The sequence below is a fragment of the Perognathus longimembris genome, chromosome 7 (assembly GCF_023159225.1).
Source record: "Perognathus longimembris pacificus isolate PPM17 chromosome 7, ASM2315922v1, whole genome shotgun sequence".
Taxonomy (NCBI): Eukaryota; Metazoa; Chordata; class Mammalia; order Rodentia; family Heteromyidae; genus Perognathus; species Perognathus longimembris.
Genome location: NC_063167.1, coordinates 70,424,478 through 70,451,579, shown reverse-complemented (window position 1 = coordinate 70,451,579; position 27,102 = coordinate 70,424,478). Strand labels below are relative to the sequence as shown.

Sequence of the window (27,102 nt, the reverse complement as noted above, 5' to 3'; positions counted from 1 at the left end):
TGTTAATGAATTCTCTGGTTCACTCAAATGTATTGCCAATTTTTGTTTGGAATCTGGGAAAACTCTACACATAGCACGAATTTCCATCTGTAAACCCCTCAGAGCCACCTGATCTTTATTCTCTAATTAGCATTTTCTCTGCCATCCCCCAATCTGTCCTTCCTCCTCCTCCTTTACAGAAGTGATCACATTTTTTTTCAGAGTTTAAAATGGAAACTTTAGACTTTCTGTAGCTAAGGTATCTCACTAGCTCACCTAAATTAATTTTCTACTGATTTTTTTTATTGGGCCAATACTGCATAATACGTAAGCTTTGGTCTAGCCAAAAAAAAAAAAAAAAAAAAAAAATCTGGGACACTGTCACCCTACACTTTTGGACAAGAAGAGAAAAAGAAAATTCTAAACCAGGACAGAGAATCATTTTAATTCTCAAGAGTTCAAAATGAAAAGCCATTCCTGCAGGTCCTGGATGAACGTGGAGGCTCCCACAGAAACAAAGACAGCAGGGACAAAGGACACAGGGGTGTGAGGCGTGTGTGTGTATGTGTGTGTGTGTGTGTGTGTGTGTGTGTGTGTGTGTGTGTGTGTAAGTGCGCGCATCTGTGTATCTGCACCCCAGGTGAACTCTCTTGGTGTGAACTCTGGCTGGTCTTCTGTGGTTTGTCCTGAAAACAAGGGAGATCCACTGCGGAGGCCCAGCCCACAAACCAGACAAGCCAGCACCTATGGGAGGAACCGGCTTTCCGGCAGCCAGCAGCAAACCTATGAGCCCAGCAGAGCGGCCCTGCGGAGGCCAGACTCTCCAAGTTCCCTTGGCTCTGGCCTACATGGCCGGGGTGGCTTCGTGACATCAGTCACACTGCTTTCCTTCAACCATGGTCTCAGGGAGACAGAAGGGGCCCTGGTATGCAGGTTTTCTAAACAAAGTCAGGCCTCCTGCTGGCTCATACCTGTAATCCTCCATACTCAGGAGGCTGAGATCTGAGCAGCATGGCTCAAAGCTACCTGGGAAGACGAATCCAAGAGACCAGCCAAAAGCCAGAAGTGGAGGTGTGGTTCAAGTGGTAGAGCACCAACCTTGAGCAGAAAAGAAACTAAAGAGCCCTGAGTTCCAGTGCCAGTACCAGCCACGTGCGCATGCACACGCAAGCACACTCTGTGAATACAGTCATCAGTGCCGCGGGCCCCAGGCCTCCCATGTGCATCTCCTGTCCACCTGCTGTGAGCAGCTGTCTACCGCACCAGCCCCCTGGGACACCCCTCAGTGCTGTGGGGCGCCCCGCAGCCAGGCTATCCCTTCCACATGCAGAGAAACAGATGCATTCTTCTCAAGCCTGGTATCTGTTCTAAACAGTAGGGCTCTTTAATCCAGGGATGTAACTTTACATTGCCCACCACACCTTTCCTTTTCCCAATTTTTGATGCACTTTACCAAGTACTTTGCTAGTACTAAGTACCTTATTATTATCAGTACTTAGCACTTTACCAGCACTTAATATAGGTATTTTACTAGCTTCATTCATTCCTAACAATGGCCCTAGGAGGCCAACCTTATAGATGAGGAAACTAGGGCGCAGAGAGTTTGCATGACTTCCCAAGTTGTTGTCAGTGGCAGGGGGAGGCTCTGAATTCAAGTCTGTTCCTACTGGTAGCCTTTGTTCAAAGCATCTGTGCTCCACTGTTAGAAGACTCTGGGCATTTCGGTGGTGCTGGGGACAGAACCCAGGGCCTTAAGCATGCTAGGCCAATGTTCCAGCTGGAGCCCACCCCTGCCCCAATCCAGATATTTACAGAATAAAGTTTTCAGCCTCCTACGTCGTGCCTGTCAAACCACTCGAGCTATGATTGCTCTGAAGCTTCTCAGGCCATCAGGCTTGGGCTGTGACCTTAGACAGCTCCATGCTGTGCACAGACACTGGGGATCTGGGTGGAGACCTCCCTCGGGCTCCATCTTCACAGCAAGTTAGACTTGCTTGCCCAGACAAAGGTCCCCACAGCCGCCAGACAGCCCCACTCCCAGCCTGCTCCTCTCCATTTTCCCCAGGCTTCTGATCAACAGCCATGCCCCATGCCTGCCTACCCTCTCCTCTATTCACAGGCCACAGCTCAAATCCTGTGACAGCACAGGAAATCTAAGTCCTTCTCTGAGTGACCCCCGTCCCCCGGGCAGGGGACAGGTGGAGCCACCTCCCCCCACGGCCCAACCAGGCTCCCAAAGAGCCCACGGCCACCCAGATGTTCAACAACCATCCCACCATCCTGCAGCTCCTCTGTAATAACTCGGAGGAGGCAGATGACAACCTTCCGTCTGAGAGCCCAAGAAAGCCTTTGGAACCCCAGAACCTGCAACCCTGAGTGGGTGCCTCTGGTTTTCCTTCAGACGCTGGGGTGCAGACTGAAGCGAAGAGTGCCCCCTTCCACGGGCACCTGTCTGGGGGACGCCAGGAACCCAAGCTTCCTGGCTCCATCTCCATGGATCCCCACACAGGGGGCCAGGAAATGACCCCAAGCTCCCACAGCAGCACACGTGGCAAAGGTGTGAAAGGCCGGTTTAGAGGCCTGCCAGAGCAAGTGGTGCCCCGTGAAACACAGAAGCTCAATAACAAGAGCACTGGCGTCTATGTGGCCCCCAAAGCAGTACCATGCACAGTGTTTCGGAGTAAACAGGTGCACTGCAGCATGCAGACACAAGGGCAGCCCAGAGCCAAGAGCCTTTCACACAGGGGGGGAATGTGCAACCCATGGAAGCCACTGATTATGTCACCGGGGGGGGGGCGGGAGGTGGATGCCCCTGATGCAGCATGCCACCTAGACATGGCACACTGCCCTGACAGAAATCACTGCTACTCCATTACTGCATAGGCAGGTGTCTAAGTGCAGCCAGGACATCAGAGCACGGGGCTACAAATGACTGCCATCCAAGCTGGGTGCCTGCTGTGCATGCCTGTAATCCCAGATTCTCAGGAGGCTAGGATGTAAGACACTTGGTTGGATGCCTGGCTGGATACCAGTTTGGGTAGGAAAATTTGTTGTGACTCTTATAACCAATGAACAGGCAACCCAGAAGTGGAGCTATGGCCCAAGCTGTAGAGCACCAGCCTTGAGAGAAAAGCTCAGGGTCAGCACCCAGGCCCTGAGTTCAAGCCCAGTGATAGCACACATGTCTGTATGTGCATGCACATGTGTGCATGTGCACACGTACATGCACACGCACACACATACTACCATCACCAGCCAGGATCACCCAGTGCCTTCCAGTTCACAGAGCCGTTGAGTGAGCCTCCCTGTGGTTCAATTCTGCAACCGTAGGGAACAGCTCAAGCCACCAAGTTCCTCTACAAGGGGTCTGCACAACAGACAATGGGTCTGAGAGTATGGAAGTGAGTCCAGGCAATGAACTGGGTGTGACACACACATGTAGTTCTGCCTAAGTGGTCAGGACCACCTGTGTGTCACTGCAAGAAGTTTTGCACTGCTTATCTAAGAGTCTGTCTCCACAGACCACCTGCCCTAGGAGTAGGAGACCTTGCCTCATTTGTGCAGGCACTGAAAGGATCCACATGGACAATGCTGAAGGCAGCTACACCCTGGGCCTCACATCCCAGCCCGCACGCTGTCAGTGTTTCCTGGAGATTATTTATCCTGTTTCTGTGTTATCTGTTTCTATTTAGGGAGAGCTGGCCCCACCAGTTACCCCTCCCTTCCTTTCTCTGCCACCCACCCACTGCCTGTCCTCTCTGCTGACCACTGGGCTGGCTTCCTCCTGGGAACCGACAGGCAGGAGGGCTGCCCAGGGCAGGCCAGCCTCTCCTTGCTGGCCTGAGCACACTGGACAGGCAGACCTGACAGTGGGCACGGCCAACTTCTACCTTAACTGCAGGCAAACAGCTTGCTTCCTAGGCCTCTGCTTCATGATTTGTAAAAGACATGGACACATCCCACCACTGTGTGTACGTGTGCGCACATGCACACAAACGCACAAACATGTCCTAGTACTGGGGGGCTTGATCTCAGGGCCTGGGTGCTGTTGCAGTGCTGTCCCTTAGCTTTTTCAATTGAGGCTGACATGTTAGCATTTCAGCCACACCTCTACTCCTGGATTGTTGCTGGCTAACTACAGATAAGGGTCTCATGGATTGATCTTACAGTGATCCTCAGATCTCAGCCTCCTGAGCAACCAGGGTTACAGCATAAGCCATGAGCCACCAGTGTCATTTCCAGCTCCAGCTTCATGGGCCTTTTCAGGACTTGTGTGAGGATGGGGGGTGATGCCCTTGGGACCAGCTGACATCCCAGAGGCCCCCAGCAGGCCAGATGCTGCCAGTCACAGTGGTATCTTGTGCTCTGAGGTGAGGTGGGCCCAGGCAGGAAGGCCCCCTCCCACAGTGAACAAGGACGCTTTCTGGAGATGGAAGGCATTATAAAACCAGGTCACAGGCCTCGATGTCAGTCACCTGTGTCTGCTGAGAGGCTGGCTGGGCCTCCAGAATGGTCTCCATGCCACGGCTATCGCGTTCCTGCATTCTGTGAGTTCTCTTCTGGGAGCAGGAGTCCCTCTCCCCTTCCCAGCCCTTCATTCAATCCTGCAGAGCCGGGCAGAGAAGCCTTCCCAGGACACAGCAGCTGCTGTCACTGCGGCCAGGCCCATCCCCAGGACCCAAGGGCCTCTCCATCCCCCACAGGCCCAGCAACACACGCCATAGACTCCATGCCCTCCTTCCACCAGGCCAATCACCTGGAGTTGGCCTTGATGTTCTTCTAGAATGCGTGGGATGCACTGAGGACCCTCCCCACCATGAGCATAGGGGGAGTTCTGTCTGCTGTTTTCATGGAAAGTTACAGCCTCTTCAAGCTCCCATGATGGCACTGGAGAACCAATCTTAGGGTCCCCAGAGGCCCCCAGAAGCATCAGTGAGTGGCACAGTCTATCTGTGAAATACAGCCACGGCCTGGCTGGCTCCTTCTCAGAATGCTGCAGGCCACCCCAAGATCCAGAGCCCACCCAGGGTTGTGGGGATAGAGGGGAACCTGGCACACAGAATGAGTTGATAGTTCAAAACAGCTGTTTCTAGGATTTTATAACCTGGTTAAATCCACTCACTGGTTGTAATTGATGATTATTTCTAAAGCTAGGGCTATTTATTGTTTAAACCAGTACTGGAGCCTGAGCTCAGGGACTCAAGACCTTACTCTGCTTTTTCAATCAAAGCCAGAGTGCTCCCTGTTGAGCCACAGCTCCACTTTCAGCTTTTTGCTGGTTACTTGGAGATAAGAGTCTCGTGGGCTGGCTTTGAACCTTGATCCTCAGATCGCTGTCTCCTGAGTAGCTAGGATGACAGGCGTGAGGCACTGGTTTCCAGCACAGTGGGCATCTTTGAACACGAGGCTGAAAGGCCACAGCCATCAATAGCATGGCCACAACCAGGGTTTGGTGGCATTCTCTGTGCTGGTTAGACGCTTTGCACACAGAACCTCATGAATCCTCTTGACCCCCCTGCAGGGAGGGCGTGGCCCAGCCACTTGTGTCATCATCTCCTGTCACTCTGCAGGTGGTTCCACCATGAGGGGGAGGCTTCATCCACACCAGGCCAGCTCACATGATGAGAAGATTAGTCCTGGACAGGAAAGCAGGGTGGGGCCAGCCAGGCCTGTGCCTGAGCCCAGGCTGCGGGCAATGCCCAATGGGCTGATGAGCCTCAGGAAGCAGGGCCTTAGCACTGGGGTTCTAACTTGCACAGCTTTGGGATGAACTGACACATATGGGAAGTGCTCGGGACATGAGAAACATCTCCTCTTGAGACTTTCATCCTAAGGCAATTGGGAGAAACTAAGTGCATTGACACTAATGGGGGCTATAACATGGAAATGGACATAGTTGCCCTCAAAGCTGCCAGCTGTACTGTGATGCCTTCCCCTCGGGCAGGGGGCCAGGGCTCGGCTTTTCTGGCACCCCACCCGCCGTCCCCCCCAGACAGACATGTGGAACCCTCTCTGCTTACGTACCCCTGTCTGTGAGACTTCTTGGAATGGCTTGAGTAGTAGGAGTACCCTGAGTACGTGGACTCGGTGTCCATAGCAATGGAGGGCCTCGGTGGCGTCGTCCTCAGGCGTGGCCTGTGGCCCCCACTGGCGTCAACAGCCTCAGGAGCCAGGGAAGCAGAGTGGGAGCAAACCCTAGGAAAGGGGGAGGGGAGGAAGGAGAGGTCAGCCACCCTCCACAGTAGGTACTCAACAAGGGAGCCTGGCTGGGGGCTGAGCATCAAACCCCACCTCAACAGCAGGGATGGAGCAAGGGCAGTGGGGAAGAACATCCCCCTGGTCACACACACACACACACACACACACACACACACACACACACACACACAGAGTCAGCTGCCAGGGCATAGTCCCTTAAGGGCTTAAGGGACTTTGTGATCTTTTCCAAAGTCAACTTTGAAAGTTCTTAGTCTCTTTAGTCCCAAAATCCCAACGCCTACGAATTGACCACTTGAGAACTTCAAGAAAAAAAAAGTGTTGCCTTATTGGCTATGATAATAAAAACATAGAAATAATATAAACACCCCCACCCACACCAAGGAAGAGGTAAGGAAAGCACACCTGATGAAATCAACCACATGTAGAAAACTATAATGGTAAGGGAAGGAGATCTGCATGGAATTCTAGAGGCTCAATGCAGGACACAGGGTCATAGACACAGGCAGAACTGTGCTACAGTCACAAGAGCTCACGACAGCTGGAGTGAGCGGGCACAGGGGAGTGAGTGGGCACTGAGGAGAGAGCGGGCACCTGGGTGTGAGCAGGTGGGGGGGAGCGAGCAGGCATGGGGGAGCGAGGGGGGGCGAGTGGGCATTGGGGACTGGGGAGCAAGCGGGCATGGCGGGGGAGGGGGGCAAGCGCACACTGAGGAGTGAACTCAGGAACTTCTGTGTCCTTCCCCACACTTAGCTGAGATGACGTTCTGCACTAAAAAGACCCTGATGCCACTGGGGCTCCCACTTACAATCCCAGCTACTCAGGAGGCTGAAGGCTGAGGATCCCTGACTGTGGTTAAGAAAACAGATCACAGGTTCTATTTCCCTGCCCCCATTTTCCAGTCTTCCCTAGGAAGCCCAGCAAACAAAGGACCTGTGAGGCCAGCCCCACCCCTCCTGGGAGGCCAGCCAGGAGCCCAGCAACCATCTTCCAAGAGAAGAGCAGCCTAGGCTCCAGACACCTGCAGGTGAGGTGACCACAGACCCCACAGCCTGCCTGAAGCTCACCACTCAGAACTCACCACCGGAACTCACCACCCGATCTCCCTCATCCTGAAGGGGCTTGTTATTTAACTGTGTCTCTGCCACCAAAGCATGTGGGGGTGCCTGGGTCAGCTCCCACAGAGCCTGGGGTGAACCGCTGGCCTCTGGAGTCAGTGAGATTGCCTGGGGTGAGTCACTCCCCACAGGCTCCCATCCTCCATGCACTCACCTCCCAGCTCTGCACAGGCAAACACGGCCCAGCCTCTCTGAAGCTCCATTTTTTTTTGGGGGGGGGGGGGTCAGGAAAAGTTTTATTGGTGAATTTTCCGATATATTTGTCCCCAAAGAACTTGAGACTGCACAGAAATAAAGAAATGGAGCCAGATGGAAAAAAAATTGGGACAGAAATAGAATGAAACTAGGCAAGAAAGTTGAGGTATCATCTTCTACGAGAACAATTCACATGTTAGTCTCTTCATTTTCCTTCGTTCAGTGAAGCTCCATTTGAGTGTCAGGGACAGCAGTGACCACCACACGGGGGACAGCAAAACAGGGACGGCGCATAGCCAAGGGTCCTTAGGAAGTCAAAACAGGTGGCCAGAGGGGCTCTGGTGCCCATGCCTGTAATCCTAGCTACTCAGGAAGCTGAGATCTGAGGACTGAGGTTCAAGACCAGCCAGAATAGACAAGTCTGTAAGACTCTTCTCAGCTAACTAGCAAAAAAGCTGGAAATGGAGGTGTATCTCAAATAGTAAAGCACCACCACTGAGTGAAAAAGCTAAGGGACAGCCCAAGGCCTGGAGTTCAAGCCCCAGTCACCCACACTCACACCCAGCAGGTGGCTATCAACATCCCCTCTAGCAGTTGCAAAACTCCATGTTCTTGTCCCTCTCTGAGAGAAAGGCCTGGAAAGCAGCCAGGCAGACAGTGCAGGGCCAACCTGCTGGCTCAGGGCTGCAGGAGATCTGAGTCACCTAGGTCTGGGATCACTCAGCAGCTGTGACTACAGCAGAGCTGTTCAACCTGGGAGCCTCATGGTAAAGAGGGGGTCTCTAAGTATCAAATCTTAAATGCAACAGGCACTGGAAGGGAATAAAAGCCTCTGTCTCCCCGGCTGAGGTCTCTAGGGCTGAGGTCTCCCAGGTTGGGGGCTGAGGGCTGAGGTCTCCCAGGCTGATGGTGGAGGTCTCCGGGGCTGAGGTCTAAGGGGCTGAGGTCTCCTGGGCTGAGGGCTGAGGTCTAGGGGGCTGAGTACTCCCAGGCTGAGAGCTGAGGGCTGAGGTCTCCTGGGATGGGGCTGAGGTCATGGAGGCTGAGGTCTCTGGGGTTGAGGGCTGAAGTCTCTGGGGTTGAGGGCTGAGGTTTCCCAGGCTGAGGGCTGAGGTCTCATGGGCTGAGGTCTTGGGGGATGAGGTCTCCCAGGTTGAGGGTTGAGGTCTCCCAAGCTGAGCCCCACTTTGCTGGAGGTCTGTACATGGCTCTCCCATCTCCCAACATTTTCATCAGCTATTTCAATGGGCTTTCAGCACTTTCCAGTCCCATTTCCTTTCCGCTCCAGGCTTGGCTACATTTTCATTGGCTTTATCCCTGGCAGACAACCAGCTTTAGGCAATGCAGCCAGGACTCCTGGCAGACCCCAGCCTGGCTCCATGATCTGCCTCTGTCCCCCAGAAACCCAACTCTCCTTTCCACACCAAAAAGAATGCTTTATGCCAGCCATGGTGGCTCACGCCTGTAGTCCTAGCTACTCAGGAGGCTGGAATCTGAGGATTACGGTTGTAAGTCAGACTAGGTAGGAAAGTCCATGCTACTCTTATCTCCAATGAACCAGCAGAAAGCTGAAAGTAGAACTGTGGCTCAAGAGGTAGAGCCCTAGCCTTGAGCAGAAAAGGCCAAGCAAGGGAGAGCACAAGGCCCAGAGTCTAGCCCCAAACCACACCACAGCAACGATAAGGGTGCCCGGCACCTCTGTCTGAGGGCAGTGTCTCACATTCCGGAGTACCCAGGCAAATGTACCAGGAAGAAACCTCTTCCTCACCTTTATTAAAAACACGGTGAAGGTGTGTGGTCACAGCTACACGGCCCCTGCAGCCAGGTTCCCACACTCATAACACACCGGAGTCCCACATAGAGGACAAACAGTGCTTAGAAAATCACAGCGGAAATAATAGGTTATGATAATGATAGTGGTCCACACAAGTTAGCCTTCAAGAAAAGGAAACTATAAAAACATCAACAGCTCTGCCTAGAGTCATTAAGTAATTAAGGGGCCTGGGCTGGAAAGGGAGAAAGTCAGCAGGGCTAAAGAGACACCATCATAGCCGGGGATCCCTCTTCATGCTTGCGTTGTGATGTTATGTTTGCACATAGGGCTGCATTACTCTGTATACTTCACTTTTTACCTTACATAGAATTTGGACATGTTTGCTCTGTTTGTTATTAATTGTATCTTAAAACTAACAATTTTTTTGTGTGCCAGCACAAATAATAATTTTACAGTGCAGTTCAGGAAAGCAAGGTCCACACAGGGTAATGCTACAGTCAGGGCTTGAACTCTGAGGGCTAAATTTCAGAACCTGGGTTCTTCCCTATGGAACGTTCCTAGCAATGTGGCAATTACCAGAATTGTTTATTTACATCGAAGGAGGGCAGGCAACAAGCTTCAATTGTCCCAAACCACAAAAAGAACCTAACAGAGAATGCTGCAGCATTAACTCTCACTTACAAGGTCAGTTTTGAACTGATATGCACTGGGGGACTGGGAGAAACAAATGAGCCCAAGGGGCCTGCCTGCACAACCCAAAAGGGACCCCCACCTCCTCCAGTGAAACTCCTGTGTACCAAAGGCCAGGACAGCACCTAAGCTGTGTCCTTGCCGAGGGTTTAAAAAAGAACCACAAACAACCCACTTAGCCGGGTGCTGTGGCCCATGCTGGCCATCCTTGAGTTCAAGCTCCAATACTGGCACAAAAAGCGGGGGGGGGGGGGGGGGGAGTGGGGAGGAAGGAGAGAAAGAAAGAACACATTTCCCCCCTTAGTAATTATTCAACAGAGGGTGACATGGAATTTCTTTTTGGAAAGAAGGCTTGAATTGGCTGCATGGTTTCATACTATTGCTCCATGTGTCAGACAATGTAAACTTATACTTTGAGTGGGCCAGCAGCTCTCGCTGGATCCCTAGTTACTCTGGAGGCGGAAATGGCTGGAATCACAGTTCAAGGCTGCCCCAGAAAGGAAAAAACCCAAGCCTTTTGTTTTGTTTTGTTCCACTACTATGGTTTACACTCAAGTTCTAGGCACAGTTCTTCAGCTTTTTAGTTCAGGGCTGGTGCTCTACCACTTGAGCCACTGTTCTAACTTCAGACTCTTTAGTGGCTAATTGAAGATAGGAGTCTCAGACTTTGTCTCAGCCTCCTGAGTAACTGGGATTACAGGCATAAACCCACCTAGAAAAAAAGGAAGAGCTGGACATGGTAGCCCACGCCAAGTATCCTAGCTATCAAGCTAACATTATAATTATAGGTGAGCTGTGGCTGGGCAGGGGCAAAAATCCAAACCCAAGGCCTGGCTCAGAAGTAAAAGTTCAAAACTCGACCACCACCAAAAAGAAAAGAAGGAGAGGCGTGTCTAAACTGCCCACGCCCGTGGGAACCACATCGGGCTTTTTCACACCCGACAGCGAACCCTAAGCACGCAAGAAAGGTCCAGCGTGTTATTTCCTTGGAGAATAAAAGTGTGCTCCCACAACTGGATCCCACTCTAAACACTGTAATTAGCGGTTACATAAAATGGCTAATTGCGCCTCTCCAGATTCGGTTTCCTCCAGGCCCTCGCCAGCCTAGGGTCGGTGCCACCACCGCCGCCGCCGCCGCGGGCAGGACGCGCACCCCCGCGCCCCGTCATCACGGGCGTCCGCGGGCTGGGCATCCGGGGCTCTCCTCGGTGGGGCGACGGGGCCGGGCGGCAGGGAGCACGGGCCGGAGCCGGGCGGCCGGAGCCCAGGGTGGGGCGGCGGGGAGCGCGGGCTCCGCCCTCTCCAACTTCCACCAACGCGTTTGAATTCTCTCAAGTTTCGGCGTCCCGGGGCCAGAAGCTCCGGCCGGGGTGCTGCGGGGCGAGGGCTGGGGGAGGCCGGCTAACTCCGGCGACCACCCCAGGCGGGGCGGACACGCCGGGCCGGGCGGGCATCCCGGGAGGGGTGGCAGGGCGGCACGGGCACCCCTGGAGGGGCGGGCACCCCCGAGGGGCGGAGGGGCGGACGGACTGGGCGGCAACCCAGGCCGGGCTGCGGCGGCGCGCTCGCCGTCCCGGCGTTTTTGAAAGTAAACTCCCACCTGCCTGTTGCGCTCCCGAAGCGTGACCCAGACGCGCGCGTCGGTCCGGGGCCGCCCAGCCTCGGATCAAGCTCCACCCTGGGGCCGGGGAAGCGGGACCGCATCCGGGCCGGGGTGCAGGACCTCCTCCGGCGACAGCCCCGGCCACCGCTGCTCCAGGACGCGCCGCGTGGGCCACCGGGGAGAAGGGCGCCGGGCCGGCCAAGAACGGCAGGAGAGGTGGGGCGAGCCGGCGTGCAGGGCACCCCCGCCCGGCAGGGATGGGAGTGGGCTCCGGCGAAGCCGAGCAGGGCGCGGCCGCGATTCGGACTGGACCCGCGGTGAGAGCCCGCGTGGCGAGCTGGAGCGCGCGGGTCTGGAGGAGGGGGTCCCCACGGCGGAGGGGTCCCCACGGAGAAGAGGACTCTAAGGCGGGAGGGGTCCCCACGGCGGGGTCTCCCTGACCCGAAGGGTCCCCACGGCGGAGGAGTCCCCACGGCGGGAGGGGTCCCCACGGCAGAGGGTCCCCACGGAGGAGTCCCCACGGAAGAGGAGTCCCCACGGAGGAGGGGGTCCTCACAGCGGGGTCTCCCGTGCCCGAGGCGTCCCCATGCCCGGTATCTCCGGGCAGGGGGTCCGTCCCGGCCGCCTCCACGACCAGCCACCCGCGGACCCACCTTCCGGTCGGCCGGTTAGGCTTGGCGGTCTCGGCACCCCGCGGCCCCGACTCCGGGGCCTGCTGCTGGGAGCAGTGGACGCCGACCCGCCGCCGCAGTGCTGGCTTTCCGCTTCCTGTCCCGGCGCCGCCCCGCGGCCCCAGCCCAGCCCAGCGAGCCTGGCGCGGCCGCGAGCCAAGAGCTGCGAGCGCTGCGGCCCCGGACGGCCAGCCCACCTGCGGCGGGGGCGGGCCTGTTGGGCGGAGCCGGCCGGCCGGCGCTCTGTGGGCGGGGCCTGAGGGGCGTGTCGGCTTACTGTGGGCGGGGCCTATATGGGCGTGTCTGGGCTCTGTGGGCGGGGCCTGCCTGCCGGGATTAGACTATGTGGGTTTCACTGGAGTGGGCAGGTCGGAAGCTCTGTGGGTGGGAGCTCTTGGGAGGAACCCTCCAGTGGGCGTGGCCTGCGGCGGGAGCTCTGGCGGGGTCGGCGCTCTGTGGGCAAGGCCTCCGTGGGCACGGCTCCGGGCCTCTGTGGGCGGGGCCTCCGTGGGCGGGGCTCTGGGCGGGGCCATCGAGGTTCGGGGCTCTGTTCCTCCCTGGTCCCTTCAGCCGCCCACCATCCGGCAAGCACACCCCATGGATGCGTGTCTCTGTTGCCCCTGGGCTGACACCCCACCCAGTTCTCAACACTTACACCTGCACACTCACGCACAAACGTGAACTCAGGGCCTGAGCATAAAATCCAAGCAGGAGCTCAAGTGCCTGACCCCATACACACTGGAAAGTCAATCCGTGAAACCAGTCAATGAGGTCTGGTGAAGAATCCGCCAAAGTGGGCCAGGCACATGGACAAGAGCCACGTGGAAGCCAGACTGTGGGAGCAGGGGGGGGTGGGGCTGGGGGCTGGACCCCGCCGGGCCCAGGAACGATGGAGGAGATGGGAGTCAGCCCTTGCTTGGGGGAGCTGCATGCTGGCCTTGGGCTCCAACCCAGGAACTAGGTGCTGCCCCCCCCCCTGCCGCACACACACACCCTGAGCCCTTTAGCTTAAGGCTAGTGCTCTACCACTTGAACCGTAGCCTCACTTCTGGCGTTGGGTGGGCAGTTGGAGATCACAGTCTCACAGGCTCAGAGGTCAGCCTTAGACTCTTCCAGGGCCATGGTGACCCAGACAGGCCTGGTCACTTGTGCCAGGTAAGGGCAGCCTTGACCTCCGAGCCCCCACCAAATGTGCCCCATCACTGGGCCCCTGCCCATCCCTCGCTCCTTTCCATGCATGTCTGGTCAGCACAGAAGTTTTCACACATGCTCATTTGATTTTTCTCTCCCACACAAAATATGTGTATTGCTGGTGGTAGTGTCTCACACCAGTAATCCTGGCTACCTAGGAGGCTGAGATCTGAGCCTGCCCCTGCAGGAAAGTCTGTGAGGCTCCTATCTCCAATTAACCACCAAAAATTCCAGAAGTGGGTCAAGGGGCAGAGTGCCAACCTTGAGAGAAAAGGTAGGAGAGTGCACTCAAGTTCTGGGTTCAAGCCCCTGGGACCTCCAAGACAACACAGGGGGAGGCTTCTGGCCCAGGGCTCTGCCCACAGTCAAGGGAATGAGTGCTATTTGGCCCCACAGGAGGATCCCAGAGAGCTTGAGTCCTCACTGCCCACAGCCATGACAACACACCCTAGCCTGCATCCCCCTCCTTTCCTTTCTGCTGTCCTCCCCTGGCCTCCTTCAGGAGGCTTCTTAGAATAAAGCTGGAGCTAGCCAGCCCATCCTCAGGTTTGCCTTTGAGAAGGATGGGATTGACTTGGGCTGCCCTCTGCTGGTGTTACAATGAAGTTCAGTGTCTTTAATCATGTGAGTGTGTGTGTTTGTATGCACATGGGTGTGATTTGGGTCATATTTCACTATCAAGCCATTAAGGGACATCTCCACTCCCTGCTCTCCACTCCATGAGAGGTAATGACACTGATCCCACAGGCGACATAGATTCATTCCGCACTGAGGGGCCAGAGGAGAGGAAGCATAGCTGTTCTCCTGACTGCCTGGCCTTCAGGCCAGGCCTGTAGAGTGCTTTCTTTGTTCTTACTTCTTTTCTCTCACATCACTATTGAAGGAATAGTTAGAAAATGTCATTTTACTGAGGTAAATGTCCTTAAACGCTTACTGTAGTTTTTTTCTCTTTATTAGCAATTTAGTTATTTGTGTTTAATTTTTTTTCTTGATCATTCTATTGTAAGCTTTTCGAAAGTTAATCATATGTTTAAGAAACCGTTGTTTGGTCTATGTTTTTGTTGTTCATTTCATTAACTCCTTTTAACTTTATTATTATCATTACCATTGCCATTATCTTTATTATTATTATTTGATGGTATTGGTTTGCACTCAGGGCCTCACACTCATCTGGCAGCCATGCCCCCTGCCTAGCTTTTTGCTGGTTATTTGGGAGGTGGAATCTTGTGGACTTTTCTCTCTAGGCTGGTTTTTTGATGAGATCCTCAATCTCCTGAGTATCTAGGATTACAGGTGAGAGTCACTAACATCCAGCTTAGCTTAACTTCATTATTTACCTCCTGGTATTTGTGGGGCGGGGGGTTGTTGTATTATTCCTTCAGTGACTTCTTCATTGAATTTCTATCACATTAATCTTCAGCCCCTTCTCTTTTCTAAAATAGACAATCGGAACACACAGTTTCTTCCTGATGTTTTGTATGAAGTATGTTCTTTTCACCATTGCTGACTTGCAAGCTGTCAGCTTACAAGTATCTGAGGCACTGGTTAGGTTAACTTGTCCAGAAGGTGAAGCCCAGGGTCCTGACAGTGGAAGAAATGGTGAGGCAAGTGTACTGCAGTGAACGTGGCCTAACCGTGCCATGTGGCTCTCCACAAGGAGCCCCAGGAAGACAACTGGTTCTCCTGAATGCCAGAATTTCTCCAGGAAGCTGCCAAGAGGGACCTCTCTCCATAGGTGCCTGTGGGAGAGAGAAAGGCGCGGGAACGGAAATGGTTTTTTTCTAGTCACAGTTCATCTCCCATTTCCCATCACCCAAGATCACACTGGCTGGGAGCTGGTGGCTCACACCTTTAATCCAAGCTACTCAGGAGACTGAGCTGTAGAGGAACACAGTTCCCAGATCAACCTGTGGAAAAAATTCACAAGATTCTATCTCCAAAATAGCCAGCAGAAAGCCAGAAGTAGAACTGTGGCTCAAGTGGTAGAGCGCCAGCCTTGAGCAAAAGAAGTGCAGAGACAGCGTCCAGGCCCTGAGCTCAAGCCTCAGGACCTGCATGTGTACATGTGCATGTGTGCACACAATGGTGCCTAACCTACATTTCCAGAGTGTGTTGCTGCACCCCCAGTGGCCGCGCAGAGCCCTGCAGCCTCTGGTGAGGAAGAGAGAGCAAGGTGGTGGAGTACTTGGACTTCACAGGGTAGATATTTGGACCCATTAGTTGGACCCATTAAGAAGTACATGGTTGAAAATTCAAATGCACAGATGTGTGTGTGTGTGTCTCTGTGTGTCTGTGTGTCTGTGTAGTGTTCATGCATGTGTTGGAGCCTGGGACTTGAACTCAGAGCCTCCTTGTGCTTTTAATTTGTCTTTCAAGGTCTTGAGCTTTTTTTTTTTTTTTTGTGCAGGCTGGTCTTGGTGCTCAGTTCTCCCTCCGCCTCCCAAGCTGCTGGGGTTATAGCTGTGCGTGCCACACCAGGCTTGCTTTCACTAGGGCACTTCTCACTCTTGTCTCATGATTTTGAACCTCAGCTTTCTTTGAATGAAATATATTTAGGGGTTCCATTTCTCCAGCATTCAGTGCATGGTGTGGACAGATCCCCAGTTTCAGATGCAAGGTGCAGAGACAACGTGGTGACCCCATTAGCACCTCTGGTGACGCCCTTGTTCTGTGTGGTCCTGGCTCACTCCCCTGGGGGCAGGGGCTCTGCTCCAGGGAAGGAAGGTTTCCACAGGGAGACACAACTGATCCGTGGACCTGGCTGCTAAGGCGGTCATGAAGGAGGTCTAGTCACCTGCCTACCCAATTCCTTCTCATTTCTGTGTATCCTGCTCTTGTCCTTCCTTCTAGTCTCTTGGTCTTCTCCCCCAACAATGACATCACTTCCGAGAGCAGCAGGGCTGACTGGTGAACTGGAGACAGAAGAAAGCCCCTGCTAAGCACCAGCGGCCTCGTCAGTACCCATAAAGCCTACAGTAGTGACCAGCCAGCCCACTGGCCGTTCTGGATGACCAGCACATGTTACTGTGCCCCACCCCCACCCCAGCCCTTGCCTTTGTTTCCCTTTCCCTCAGAGTCCCAAGACTGCTCTAAAGCACCTTGAAGGCAGGGTAGATCAAATTAATAAGTGGGCAAATGAATGAGACAGATAGTTCACAAAAGGAGAACTACAGATGGCCAATAAATACACCAAGAAGTGTCCAACACCCTAAAGAAAAGGCAAATCAAAATGACACCAAGATTCCATCTCACCCAGGTCAGAATGGCTGTCAGCAAGCAAAGAAGTAATGAGCAACACTGGCAAGGATGAGGGGCCAGAAGGCTGCAGCCACTGTGAAAGTCAGTCTGGAAGTCAAACAAAGACAAGAACTGCCCACAGCCCTCCTGGCTCACACCTGTTCACACATCCAAAGGAAAATGCATAGGCATGGGACAGTGTGCCTGCACTACGGGCAGCACCTGCACTCCGGGACCAGCCTGGGTGCTCACCAGCATGTGGCACACTCCACACACACACACACACACACACACACACACACACACACGGAGTGAGTGAGAGAGAGAGAGAAGAAAAGAATGCCACCCTCAGGATGGACTAGAAAGCATCCTGATGTTAAACGAAACAAGCAAACATTACACGTTCTCACTCATGGGTGGAATTTAGTCCTGAGGAAAATAAAATGGATTCTGGAAATGTGAGATGGGTGTGGAGTGTGAATTCCGGGAGTGTGAGATGGGTGTGGGGTGTTTGGGGTTGGAAGGAGGGGTGAACATATTAAAGCACTTCACAGTCACATATGAAAATGCATGGGGCACCAGGACAGAAGGATAATAGAAAGTGGTGAAGGCTACGTGATGGTGGCTCAGCCTGTCACCATTGCTACCCAACAGGCTAAGATCTGAGGATCTTCACAGTTTGAAGCCAGATGGGCAAGATAAACCTGAGAGACTCTTATCTCCAATCAAACACCAAAAAGACAGAAGTCGAGCTCAGGGTCAAGTGATAGACATCGGCCTCCAGAGAAAGAGCTAAGGGAGGACATGAGGCTCTACTGGCACAAGAAAGACAGAGAGAGGGAGGAGGGGAGAGGGAGGGAAAAGAAAGCTAAGGAATTGAATAGAGGGAGTGACTCTGATCAGGGTTCATTACACACATGTGTAAATTTCACAATGAAGCTCTCTTGTACAACGAATGCACAGAAAGGAGGAAGCAGGAAGACACTTGAGATGCTGGCCAGGAAAACACCTGTTTGGATTTCACCCCAAGGTGGATGAGACCCTCAGGGCCTGGGCCCCACCTTCCCCGAAGGGGAGCTGGTGCGCACAGGCCTGGCAAGTTGGCTGAGTGCAGGTGGATGGCCAAACGCTAGATGGCGGCATGTGCATTGGAATCCGCCATTGCTGCTGCCTGCTCAGGGACTTGGGGAGGCCCAGCCGGCTGCACCCCAGAATCAGACCCAGGTCAGGCCTTCTTGGAGGCAGTGAGGAAGGTCCTTATTGGCCAGGAGCTGGGTGGAGGGGCCTCCATGACTCCACGTGGGTTCTGGAAAGGCTGAGGGTCGGGGAGGAACCCAGGGAAAGGCAGAGCGGTGGCCCAGGTCTTCGCCCTCCCCGGCCTGCAGCTCTCCAGCCCTGGCTCTTCCTCTTCAGCCCTCTGCCTGTCCTGGGCAGCCTGTAGGTGTGATCCTCACCAGAGCACGGGGGCTCACCCTGACCACCTCCTGCCCACTCTCCATCCTCACCACGTGCCCACGCCCCTCACAGAAGATGCCACCCTCCCTCCACCTTCCCGCTCAGCCCTTCAGCCCCTCCTGCCTCTGATTTGAGCCACGGACAGAGCCCTGACTTTTGCTTGCATCTCCTTGGCCTCCGTGTGTGTGTGTGTGTGTGTGTGTGTGTGTGTGTGTGTGTTTCCTGCTGTGAGGTCCTAAAGCCTGGGCCCTTGCTTGGCGGTGCAGCTCTGACCTCTGGCACCAGACTCCTCAGCTAGAGAAGGGGGTGAGGAGGAGGCCTGGGCACTGTGGCTTCTCTGGAAAAGGAACTGAGTGTCAAGCCGAGCAAGAGCGTCATGCCATTCAAAGCCAGTGATACCGCAGACTTGTTCCCGTTTGAATTTTAGGTCAGTTTCCGTGTTGTTCTCTGGGAGTTTTAATTAAGCCAGAACAACATCAGCAGCTCACAGCCTTCACACCCGCCACAGAGAGTTAGATTTTTCTTCCTTTTTTTGAAGCTCCCATCTTCCCTCGGGGATATGTTAGCACCAAGAGTATGATCCCAAGATTTCCAGATGTTTCTTTAGATGTGTCTGGGCCAGCATCTGTGAACCCTTTGGTGCCTCAACAGCTGGATGGTGGCCAAGCAGGTAAGGGGGTGCAACAGAAGAGTTTGCGCAGACCCGTTTTGTCACCGAAGTTTGTGGCACCACTTGATAAATGGGAAAAATGAGCTCTCAGTCACCAAGACACAATTCTTGGCTTCCAAAATTCTGCCATTACTTTTCTAGTACGCCTGAGGAGTGCAGGGGTTCAGACATGATGTGTCCCCCAAAGCTTCATGGCCTGGAGCCTTGGTACCCAGTGTAGTGATGTTGAGGAAGGAGAACTTTCGTAAGAAGTAGGACTTGGCCAGATATAGTAGTGCATGCCTGGAATCTAGCTCTCAGGAGGCCAAGGAAGGAGGATGGTGAGTTAGAGGCCAGCCTGAGCTGTATAAGAAAACCTAATTTCTTTTTTTTTAAAAACATTTTTCCCTTTATTGTCAAAGTGAAGTACAGAGGGGTTACGGTTTCATATGTAAGGCAGTGAGTACATTTCTTGTTGAACTTGTTACCGCCTCTCTCATTTTCCCCCGTCTCCCCCTTCTTCTTTCCCTCCCCCGCCATGAGTTGTACAGTTGTTTACACCAAATGGTTTTTGTGTGTATTGCTTTTGGAATAGTTGGTCTTTTTCTTCTTTGTCTCTCGATTTTGGTAGTCCCTTTCCCTTCCCTAGTTCTAATACATGTATATACAGTATCCAGGGTACTAAGATGAGATACACTGATAGTGGGGGTAAAACCACAGGAAGGGAATACGAGAAGAAAAAAAGTATGGTTTCACATGGCATGGTGAAAATAATTTTTAAAAAAATGATATAACACTTGTTTCCATAACATGGAGTTCATTTCATTTAGCATCTTCTTATGTGTTCATAGAGGCATAGCTATTGTCATCTTCTGCTATGACTAGCCCAAACATGTACCAATTATTCCCTATGAGGGAAACCATACAGTCCATGTTTCTTCAGGTCTGGCTCACTTCACTTAGTATAAATTTTCCAAGTCCTTCCATTTCCTAATGAATGGGGCAATGTCATTCTTTTTGATAGAGGCATAGAATTCCATTGTGTATATGTACCACATTTTCCTAATCTACTCATCTACTGAGGGGCATCTGGGTTGGTTCTATATTTTAGCAATGGCAAATTGTGCTCTGATGAACATTGTTGTGCTGGTGGCTTAGTGTGGTCTTGCTTGTAATCTTTTGGGGAGGTGCCCAAAAGTGGGGCTGCTGGGTCATAGGGGAGCGCTATGTTTAACCTTCTGAGGAACCTCCAGACTGTTTCCCAGAGTGGCTGAACAAGTTTACATTCCCACCAACAATGTAGTAGGGTTCCCTTCTGGCCACGTCCCCTCCAGCATTTGTTATTATTAGTTTTCCTGATAATGGACATTCTTACTGGGGTGAGATGGAATCTCAATGTTGTTTTGATTTGCATTTCTTTTATGGCCAGAGATTTTGAGCACTTCTTCGTGTGTCTCTTGGCCATTCTCATTTCCTCTTCAGAGAAGTCTCTTTTTAGGTCTTTAGCCCACTTGTTGAGGGGGCTGTTGGTAAGGAAACCTAATTTCAAGCAAATAAACAAACCAACATGTGGGGCATATTGTGAGATTATTAAGTCTCTAGCCCACTCCTTTTTCTGATGAAGAATCATTATGGACAGTGATAGTTTCTCAAATAAGTGTGTGTGGGTGCACACATGGGCATTCACATTTGTGTGGGCACACATGGGTGTTCACATGACATATGAAATGGGATGGCACTTAGTAGGCTATTCATTTTACTTTTGTATGTTTTTTAATTCTTTAGGTGTGTGTGTGTGTGTGTGTGTGTGTGTGTGTGTGTGTGTGTGTGTGTGCATGCACCAGTAGTGGGGCTTGGACTCAAGGCCTCATCCCTTTCTCCACTTCCAGCTTTTTCCAGGTTAACTGGAGATCAAATTCTCATGGACTAGTCTGCCCAGCTCTGCCTCAAATCTCAATCCTCAAGCCTCAGCCTCCTGAGTTGCTGGGATTGCAAATGTGAGTCAGCAGTGCCCAGCTTTATAATAAGAACTTTAAATGAAAAAATAGTATTGAGAACATGCCCACAGACCTCTGCAAGCCAAGCAGAAGCGAGACGGTCAACGGGCCAGGCCTAGGTGCTTGGTCCAGCTGCTGTTTCCCCAGAGAGGTGAGAAGGAATTTGACTGGACACCACCTCCATCTCCCACCTCACCCTGTTCCAGGAGTGCTTGCTGCTCAGCCCTCCAGCATCCAGGAAAGCACGTGCGGCTGGGACCCGGCTGTTCATGGAGGAGGGATTTCCAAATCAGCAGACAACAGACCATCTGGGGAGGTGCTGGGCTGCGGCTGCAACGTGGTGGCTGAGGAGCCGGCTACAGGGTGGGCAGCTGGGCAGAGGCACAGAGCACTGGGGACCAGGAAGGACAGGAAGGGATAAGGGATGGACACCCCACACTGCAGGCACTGGCGTGGTGAACAATGGGAGGAAATGTTCTCCCTGGTAGCTAAGGCATGCTGCTTTCTGGAATCTTCTTCCCCACCACCCACAGCAGGGTACTGGCTGGAGTCTACGCAATGGCAGTGCCAGGAGGCCCAGGAGAGATGGTGGTGATGCCCTCTTCACCCCCCAGCCCCCCTGCCAAGGGCTCTGCTCCTGGGGTCCCAGGCAAGGAAGGGCAGGGATCAAGGACTAAGGGAGGGAGGGAGCAGGCCTCTGCTTGCTCATTCTTGCACTGGTTCATTCAATAGAGTGTGAAAACATTCCTGCCCCACTGGGTGTGGTGGCTCCAGCCTGTAATCCCAGCTCCCTAGGAGGCACAGCTAGGGGGATAGGGGAACTGGTTCCAGACTCCATCTCACTCAGGGCTGGGTGTGGTGGCTCATGCCTGTCATCCCAGCTATCCAGGAAGCCCAGGGCTGGGTGCAGTGGTGTGTGTCTCTCTCTTCCCCGCTGACCCAGGGAATCTGTTGGGGGTGGGGGAAGGGCAGGCCAAGCCAGCTGGACAAGCAGTGAGACTCAAAAATCATCAGTAAACAAAAGAGGCTGGGGGCATGACTCAAGTGGTAGAGTGTCACCTAGCAATCAGTACTGAGTTCCTAGTACCACACACACAGGTGTCTGTCATAGTGGCCCATGCCAGTGATCCCTGAGGAGAAAGAGGAGGCCTGGGGATAGCCTGGGCTACACCTTTAGCTAAGCACAGGAAGCTGGAACCTGTAATCCCAGCTACTTAGGAGGCTGAGATCTGAGGATAAAGAGTCAAAGCCAACCCAGGCAGGAAAGGCCTTGAGAACTGGAGCCGTGGCTTGAGTGCTAGCCTTGAGCAGAAAAGCTAAGTAAAAGCACAAGTTCCTGAGTTCAAGCCCGGCTATTGACACATACACACACAAGTGAAACAAGATGATGATGTCCCGAGCTCTGGTCTGGGCCACTTGCTGGAAGTCAGAGGTGTGTGCTTTCCCTTCTGTTTCCCCACGACTCTCTTTCCCGTGGACACAGGACACAGGAGAGGAGGGGAGACCTCTGAGCGGAGGTGAGTCAGCCCGTGCACCCTGGGGTGCCGTCTCCTGGGACCACCCACGCCGGGGAAGGGCAGCTTTCTCCTGCCGTCCCTGTTTGGAGTCAGAAGGCCACACACGGGGGCTGCAGGGTGGGTCTGGCTGGGTGACATGTTGTGCTTGGCCTGCCTGGGAGTTTAAAAATGGGAAAATTGCATCGTGTGACCACGTTTCTGGCTTCTTCTGAAAGCCAAGAAGATCTGGCGGTGCTGGGCTATGTCTGCTCCCTGCCGCAGGTGGTGTGTGTGTGTGTGTGTGTGTGTGTGTGCATGCGCGCACACACACCACATGCACAGGCATACTGCACTGTGGAGCCAGCACCCGAAGGCTGCGGTGGGGTGTGGTCGTGGCAGAGGCTGCCCCAGGCATCCTGGTAGGTGGTTTTGGTGAGGAAGGTGGAGCTGGGAGGACTTGGCGGGTTCTCTCTTCACACACACACACACACACACACACACACACACACACACACACGCCTGAGGCAGCTAACTGCTACTTCCCTTCCTACCCAGATCCGCTGGCCGGTCAACATGCCAACATCAGTCCTTCAGGTCCCAGCACTCCACTTCCAGCTACAAGAAAGAGATTAAGTAGCCATGACCTGCTGCCTCACAGGAGGGTGACTTGCCCTGGCCAGGTGCCTAGGGTGGAAGATAGCTGCAGATTCTTTGCATGCCTTTGGCATGACAGAGGGCTCCTCGTCTGGGCCTGAACTCAGGATGTTTGATAATGAAGACTCGAAGTTGGGCACTGGTGGCTCATGCCTGTAATCCCTGCCACTCAGGACCATCGTAGTTTGAAGATACCCCTGGCAGACAAATCCAAAAGACTCCTAGCTCCAGTTAAACAGCAAAAAGCCAGAGGCAAGGGGCTGGGATTGTGGCCTAGTGGTAGAGTACTCACTTAGCATGAAGCCCTGGGTTCGATCCTCAGCACCACATAAGCAGAAAAAGGCAGAAGTGGTGCTGTGGCTCAAGAGGTAGAATGCTAGCAGAGTGTTAGCCCTGACCAAAAGAAGCTCAGGGACAGTGCCCAGGCCCTGAGTTCAAGCCCCAGGACTGCTTTTCCACCCACCACCACCACCCCCCACCAAAAAAAGCCAGAAGTGAAGGTGTGGCTCAAGTGGTAGAATGAAAAAGCCAAGTAGAAAAGGAGGGCCCTGAGCTTAAGCTCCAGTCCCAGCACAAAATAACCCACAAATGCAGTAGCCAGTAGTACCCACCAGAGAACCTTCTCACACTCTTCTAGTTCCTGCTATATTCTGGGGTGGAGGGCTGCATTGGCATTCCAGGGGATCATAGAAGGCACACAGGAGTGGCATGCAGGTGCCTCCCACTTAAAGCAGGGCAGAAGAGGCTCGACCTGGGATCCCTTCCTCTCTTCAGAAGGGGGCAGAGCCTCTCCTGCCCAGCACTGGTCCCCTTGGGAGGAGGGGAGCACCGCCTCTCCTGCCCGGCACTGGGTTGGGAAGGTGAGAATGTGCTCTGAGCTCACAGTCTAGAAGGAGCAGACCATGCTGATCTCCAGATGGGGTAGAGGGGGACGGGGCGGGTGTGTGGTGTGGTGGATGTGATCCATGCTTGGAGGCAGATGGAGCCGTAGGGGCTGAGTGCTGTGGCTTTCTGTGTTGTGTGATGAGTTTGTGAGCAGGGTTGGGGAAGCTCCGACCCTTGATGAGCTCAGAGCCTCAGTGCTATATTCCGGGGAACCTTCACTCACTGAAGGGCTGGAGTCATGCTCCCGGGAGGTGGCTAGCCTTGAAGCTCAGGCCGCTCTGGAGGTGTACTCAGCTTCCCCTCATCACACAACCCACCATGAGGCACTCCCAGATACACAGCCCCGCCCAGCACCACGGCACAGGACTCACCAGCGTCAGAGCCCACCACCAAGAACATCTGCCAATGTCCTTCTTTCTTTCTGGTCCTGGGGTTTGAACTCAAGGCATTGTCCCTTAGCTTTTTTATTGAAGGCTTACACTCTACCACTTGGGCCATAGCTCCACGTTCAGCTTTTTGTTTGTTTGTTTTGTTTTTGTTGCCAGTCCTAGGCCTTGGACTCAGGGTCTGAGCACTGTCCCTGGCTTCTTTTTGCTCAAGGCTAGCACTCTGCCACTTGAACCACAGCACCACTTCCAGCCTTTTTCTATATATGTGGTGCTGAGGAATCGAACCCAGGGCTTCATGTATACAAGGCGAGCACTTTACCACTAAGCCATATTCCTAGCCCCATGTTCAGCTTTTTGCTGGTTAGTTGACAACATGACTGTCATGGACTTTCCTGCTCAGGCTGGGTCCACATTGTGATTCTCAGATCTCAGCCTCCTGAGTAGTAGGACTACAGGGCATGTTCCACTCTTGGAATCACTCAGCCTTAGATGTGCTTCTGTAGCTTCAGAAGACTGACTAAAATACCACTCACTCGTATGCTGCGTGGATTTCATTAACACAGACAGATAGACATAAAAAAGTCTTTTATCTTTTACAATAAAGAGAAAAAAAGTCTTCTTTTGCAACAAGTCTATTATTTTTAAAGCAAGGCTAGAGAATGATGTGGGTTAAAATTCTCCCTTTGGGACAGCTTTCTCTTTTTTTTGAGGTCGAGCCAACTCGTTCAATCAGGAAAAGATCTGTTCTTTTACACAGGTTGGGGGGCAGCGGAAGGGGATGAATACGTGCACCTACATAGGGGCTGTGACTTGATGCTTGAGCTCTCCGTCAGGGTGGCATCACGGGACTTCCCCCAGGGGTGGTTGTCACGACCCCCCAGGACCGCCTCTCAAGGCAGCGATCCCATGCCCCACACTCCAAGTAACCTAGGAAGGCGGAACTGGTGCTGTGGCTCAAATGATAGAGTGCTAGCCTAGAGAAAAGAGCTAAAGTATAGTTGACAGCCCTCACACCAAGTTCAAGCCAGAAGACCAACAAAGAACCAAAATACACACACACAAAAACATCATAGATGGAAAGATTTCTGCATTAAGGAAGGTTTAGGAGTTTCCTTCCTGCTAAGGCCTGTTGGGGATTCAGTTTTGGCCTTAATGGGGGAAGGGCGACAAGATTGAGACGCTGCCCTTCCCCCAGCCCTGGGACAGTGTAAAAGCTAGCCCCTCCCACCTTCAGGCCTCAACCGGAAGAGAAGGTTTGGCCATGTGTCTAATGGCAGAGGTCTGGCCCTTGGGGAATTGTAATCCCCGCCCACAGGGGAAGTTTCATGACATCACCCGATGGGCAGCCCAGTCAGCCAATCAGTCAGTCACCCCAAGTCCTTCCCCTTCCGCTTTTGTCATCATAATAAATTCTTCTCCCTGCCCTCTGGAGGCTGAGGCGCATGGACCATCAAACCGTCTCCCGATGTCTCTCTCTCCGCCGCCGTTCCACACATGAGGGGACTGGGAAGGGGGGGCCTCGACAACTTTCTCCTCACCTTAGCGTGACCCATCACAGTATGGGGTTCAGGCATTCCCCCAGGAGATAGGGGGAAAGGGGTCCTAGAGACTCCAACATTTGGGCATCTCCTCCAGAGAAGTGAGGAGAGGGGTCCTCAGAGGCCCCAACAAAGGCCCTTAGGGTATTTGAAACTAACATGGTAACTACAGACTCCGACATTCGCTAGAATCCAAGCAGATTACACACATACATCTTTAAATGTGTTTGTGCATAGGGACTGAGTAGCCAAACTGAGTTTGGGTCTCTAGGTGGCTTTTCTTGTTCTAGTTAATTATATATAAATTTTCACTAAAGGGTGAGTCATAGTCATAACTCTTATGTGCATAATATACAAACAAGATATAATACCCCACACACCTATATTCTTTCCTTTTTGTATCCCCACATGACATTGAAGGGCTGACTATAGACAGAAGTATTTCTCACATGAAAAATGTTCTTGTGGATTCTCATCAGTGTGCAAGGTTTGATTCTCTATAGGAGGAGTAGATCAGTTCACAGCTTTCCCACGAGCAACACTTACGGTTTCTCTCCGCTGTTTGTTCTTTGAGAGAGCTAACCCTCCATGATGACTGAAGGCTTTCCCAGAGCTGCAATGTTCATAGGCTTTCTCACCCGTGGATAGTCAGGCCTAAAGCCTCTCACAAAGATGGTTTCTATCGGTGGTTTCTGTCAAGTATATGTCCTCTGGTGTTGTCTTAGATGAGTTGATTGACTGAAGACTTTCCCACACAGATGAGACTCCTGAGTTCTCCCTCCGGGAGGATTGCTCTTACTTTCTAAGGTTACAGCGTGTACCAAAACCTTCCACACACAGGTTGCATTTGTGTGATTGCTCTCATTTCTCATCCTGGCAAGGTTTAAATGAGATACTGAATGATTTCACTGATGACACGCATCATTTTTTTTTCTCTAGTGTGTACTTTCATATGGTGAAAAAAGCTGGAGGAATAACAGAAAACTTTCCCACAGAAGTGACACTCATAGGGCTTCTCTCCAGTGTGTATTCTCTCATGTTTGGCACGTCGAGATGACAGACTGAAGGCTTTCCCACAGAAGTGACACTCATAGGGTTTCTCTCCAGTGTGTATTCTCTCATGTGTGGCACGGGAAGATTGCATAGTGAAGGCTTTCCCACAGAAGTGACAATCATAGGGCTTCTCTCCAGTGTGTATTCTCTCATGTGCGGCACAAGAAGATAGCTGAGTGAAGGCTTTCCCACAGGTGCGACAGTCATAGGGCTTCTCTCCAGTGTGTGTTCTCTCATGTTCAGCACGAGAAGAACAAGTAGTGAAGGCTTTCCCACAGGTGCGACATTCATAGGGTTTCTCTCCAGTGTGTA

General features: G+C 52.9%; 1 protein-coding gene across 1 annotated transcript in view; it reads right to left on the bottom strand.

Moving 5' to 3' along the window:
• Positions 1–12,367, bottom strand: part of Vangl1 (VANGL planar cell polarity protein 1) — a 30,115-nt gene extending 17,748 nt beyond the window's left edge. Inside the window, exons 1-2 of the mRNA XM_048351844.1 lie at positions 12,229–12,367; positions 6,004–6,174 (exon numbers count right to left, since the gene is read on the bottom strand). Of these exons, the coding sequence (XP_048207801.1) occupies positions 6,004–6,074 (71 nt within the window). The 5' untranslated portion in view covers positions 6,075–6,174; positions 12,229–12,367. The remainder of the gene's footprint in view (positions 1–6,003; positions 6,175–12,228) is intronic.
• Between the last annotated feature and the right edge of the window lie 14,735 nt (positions 12,368–27,102).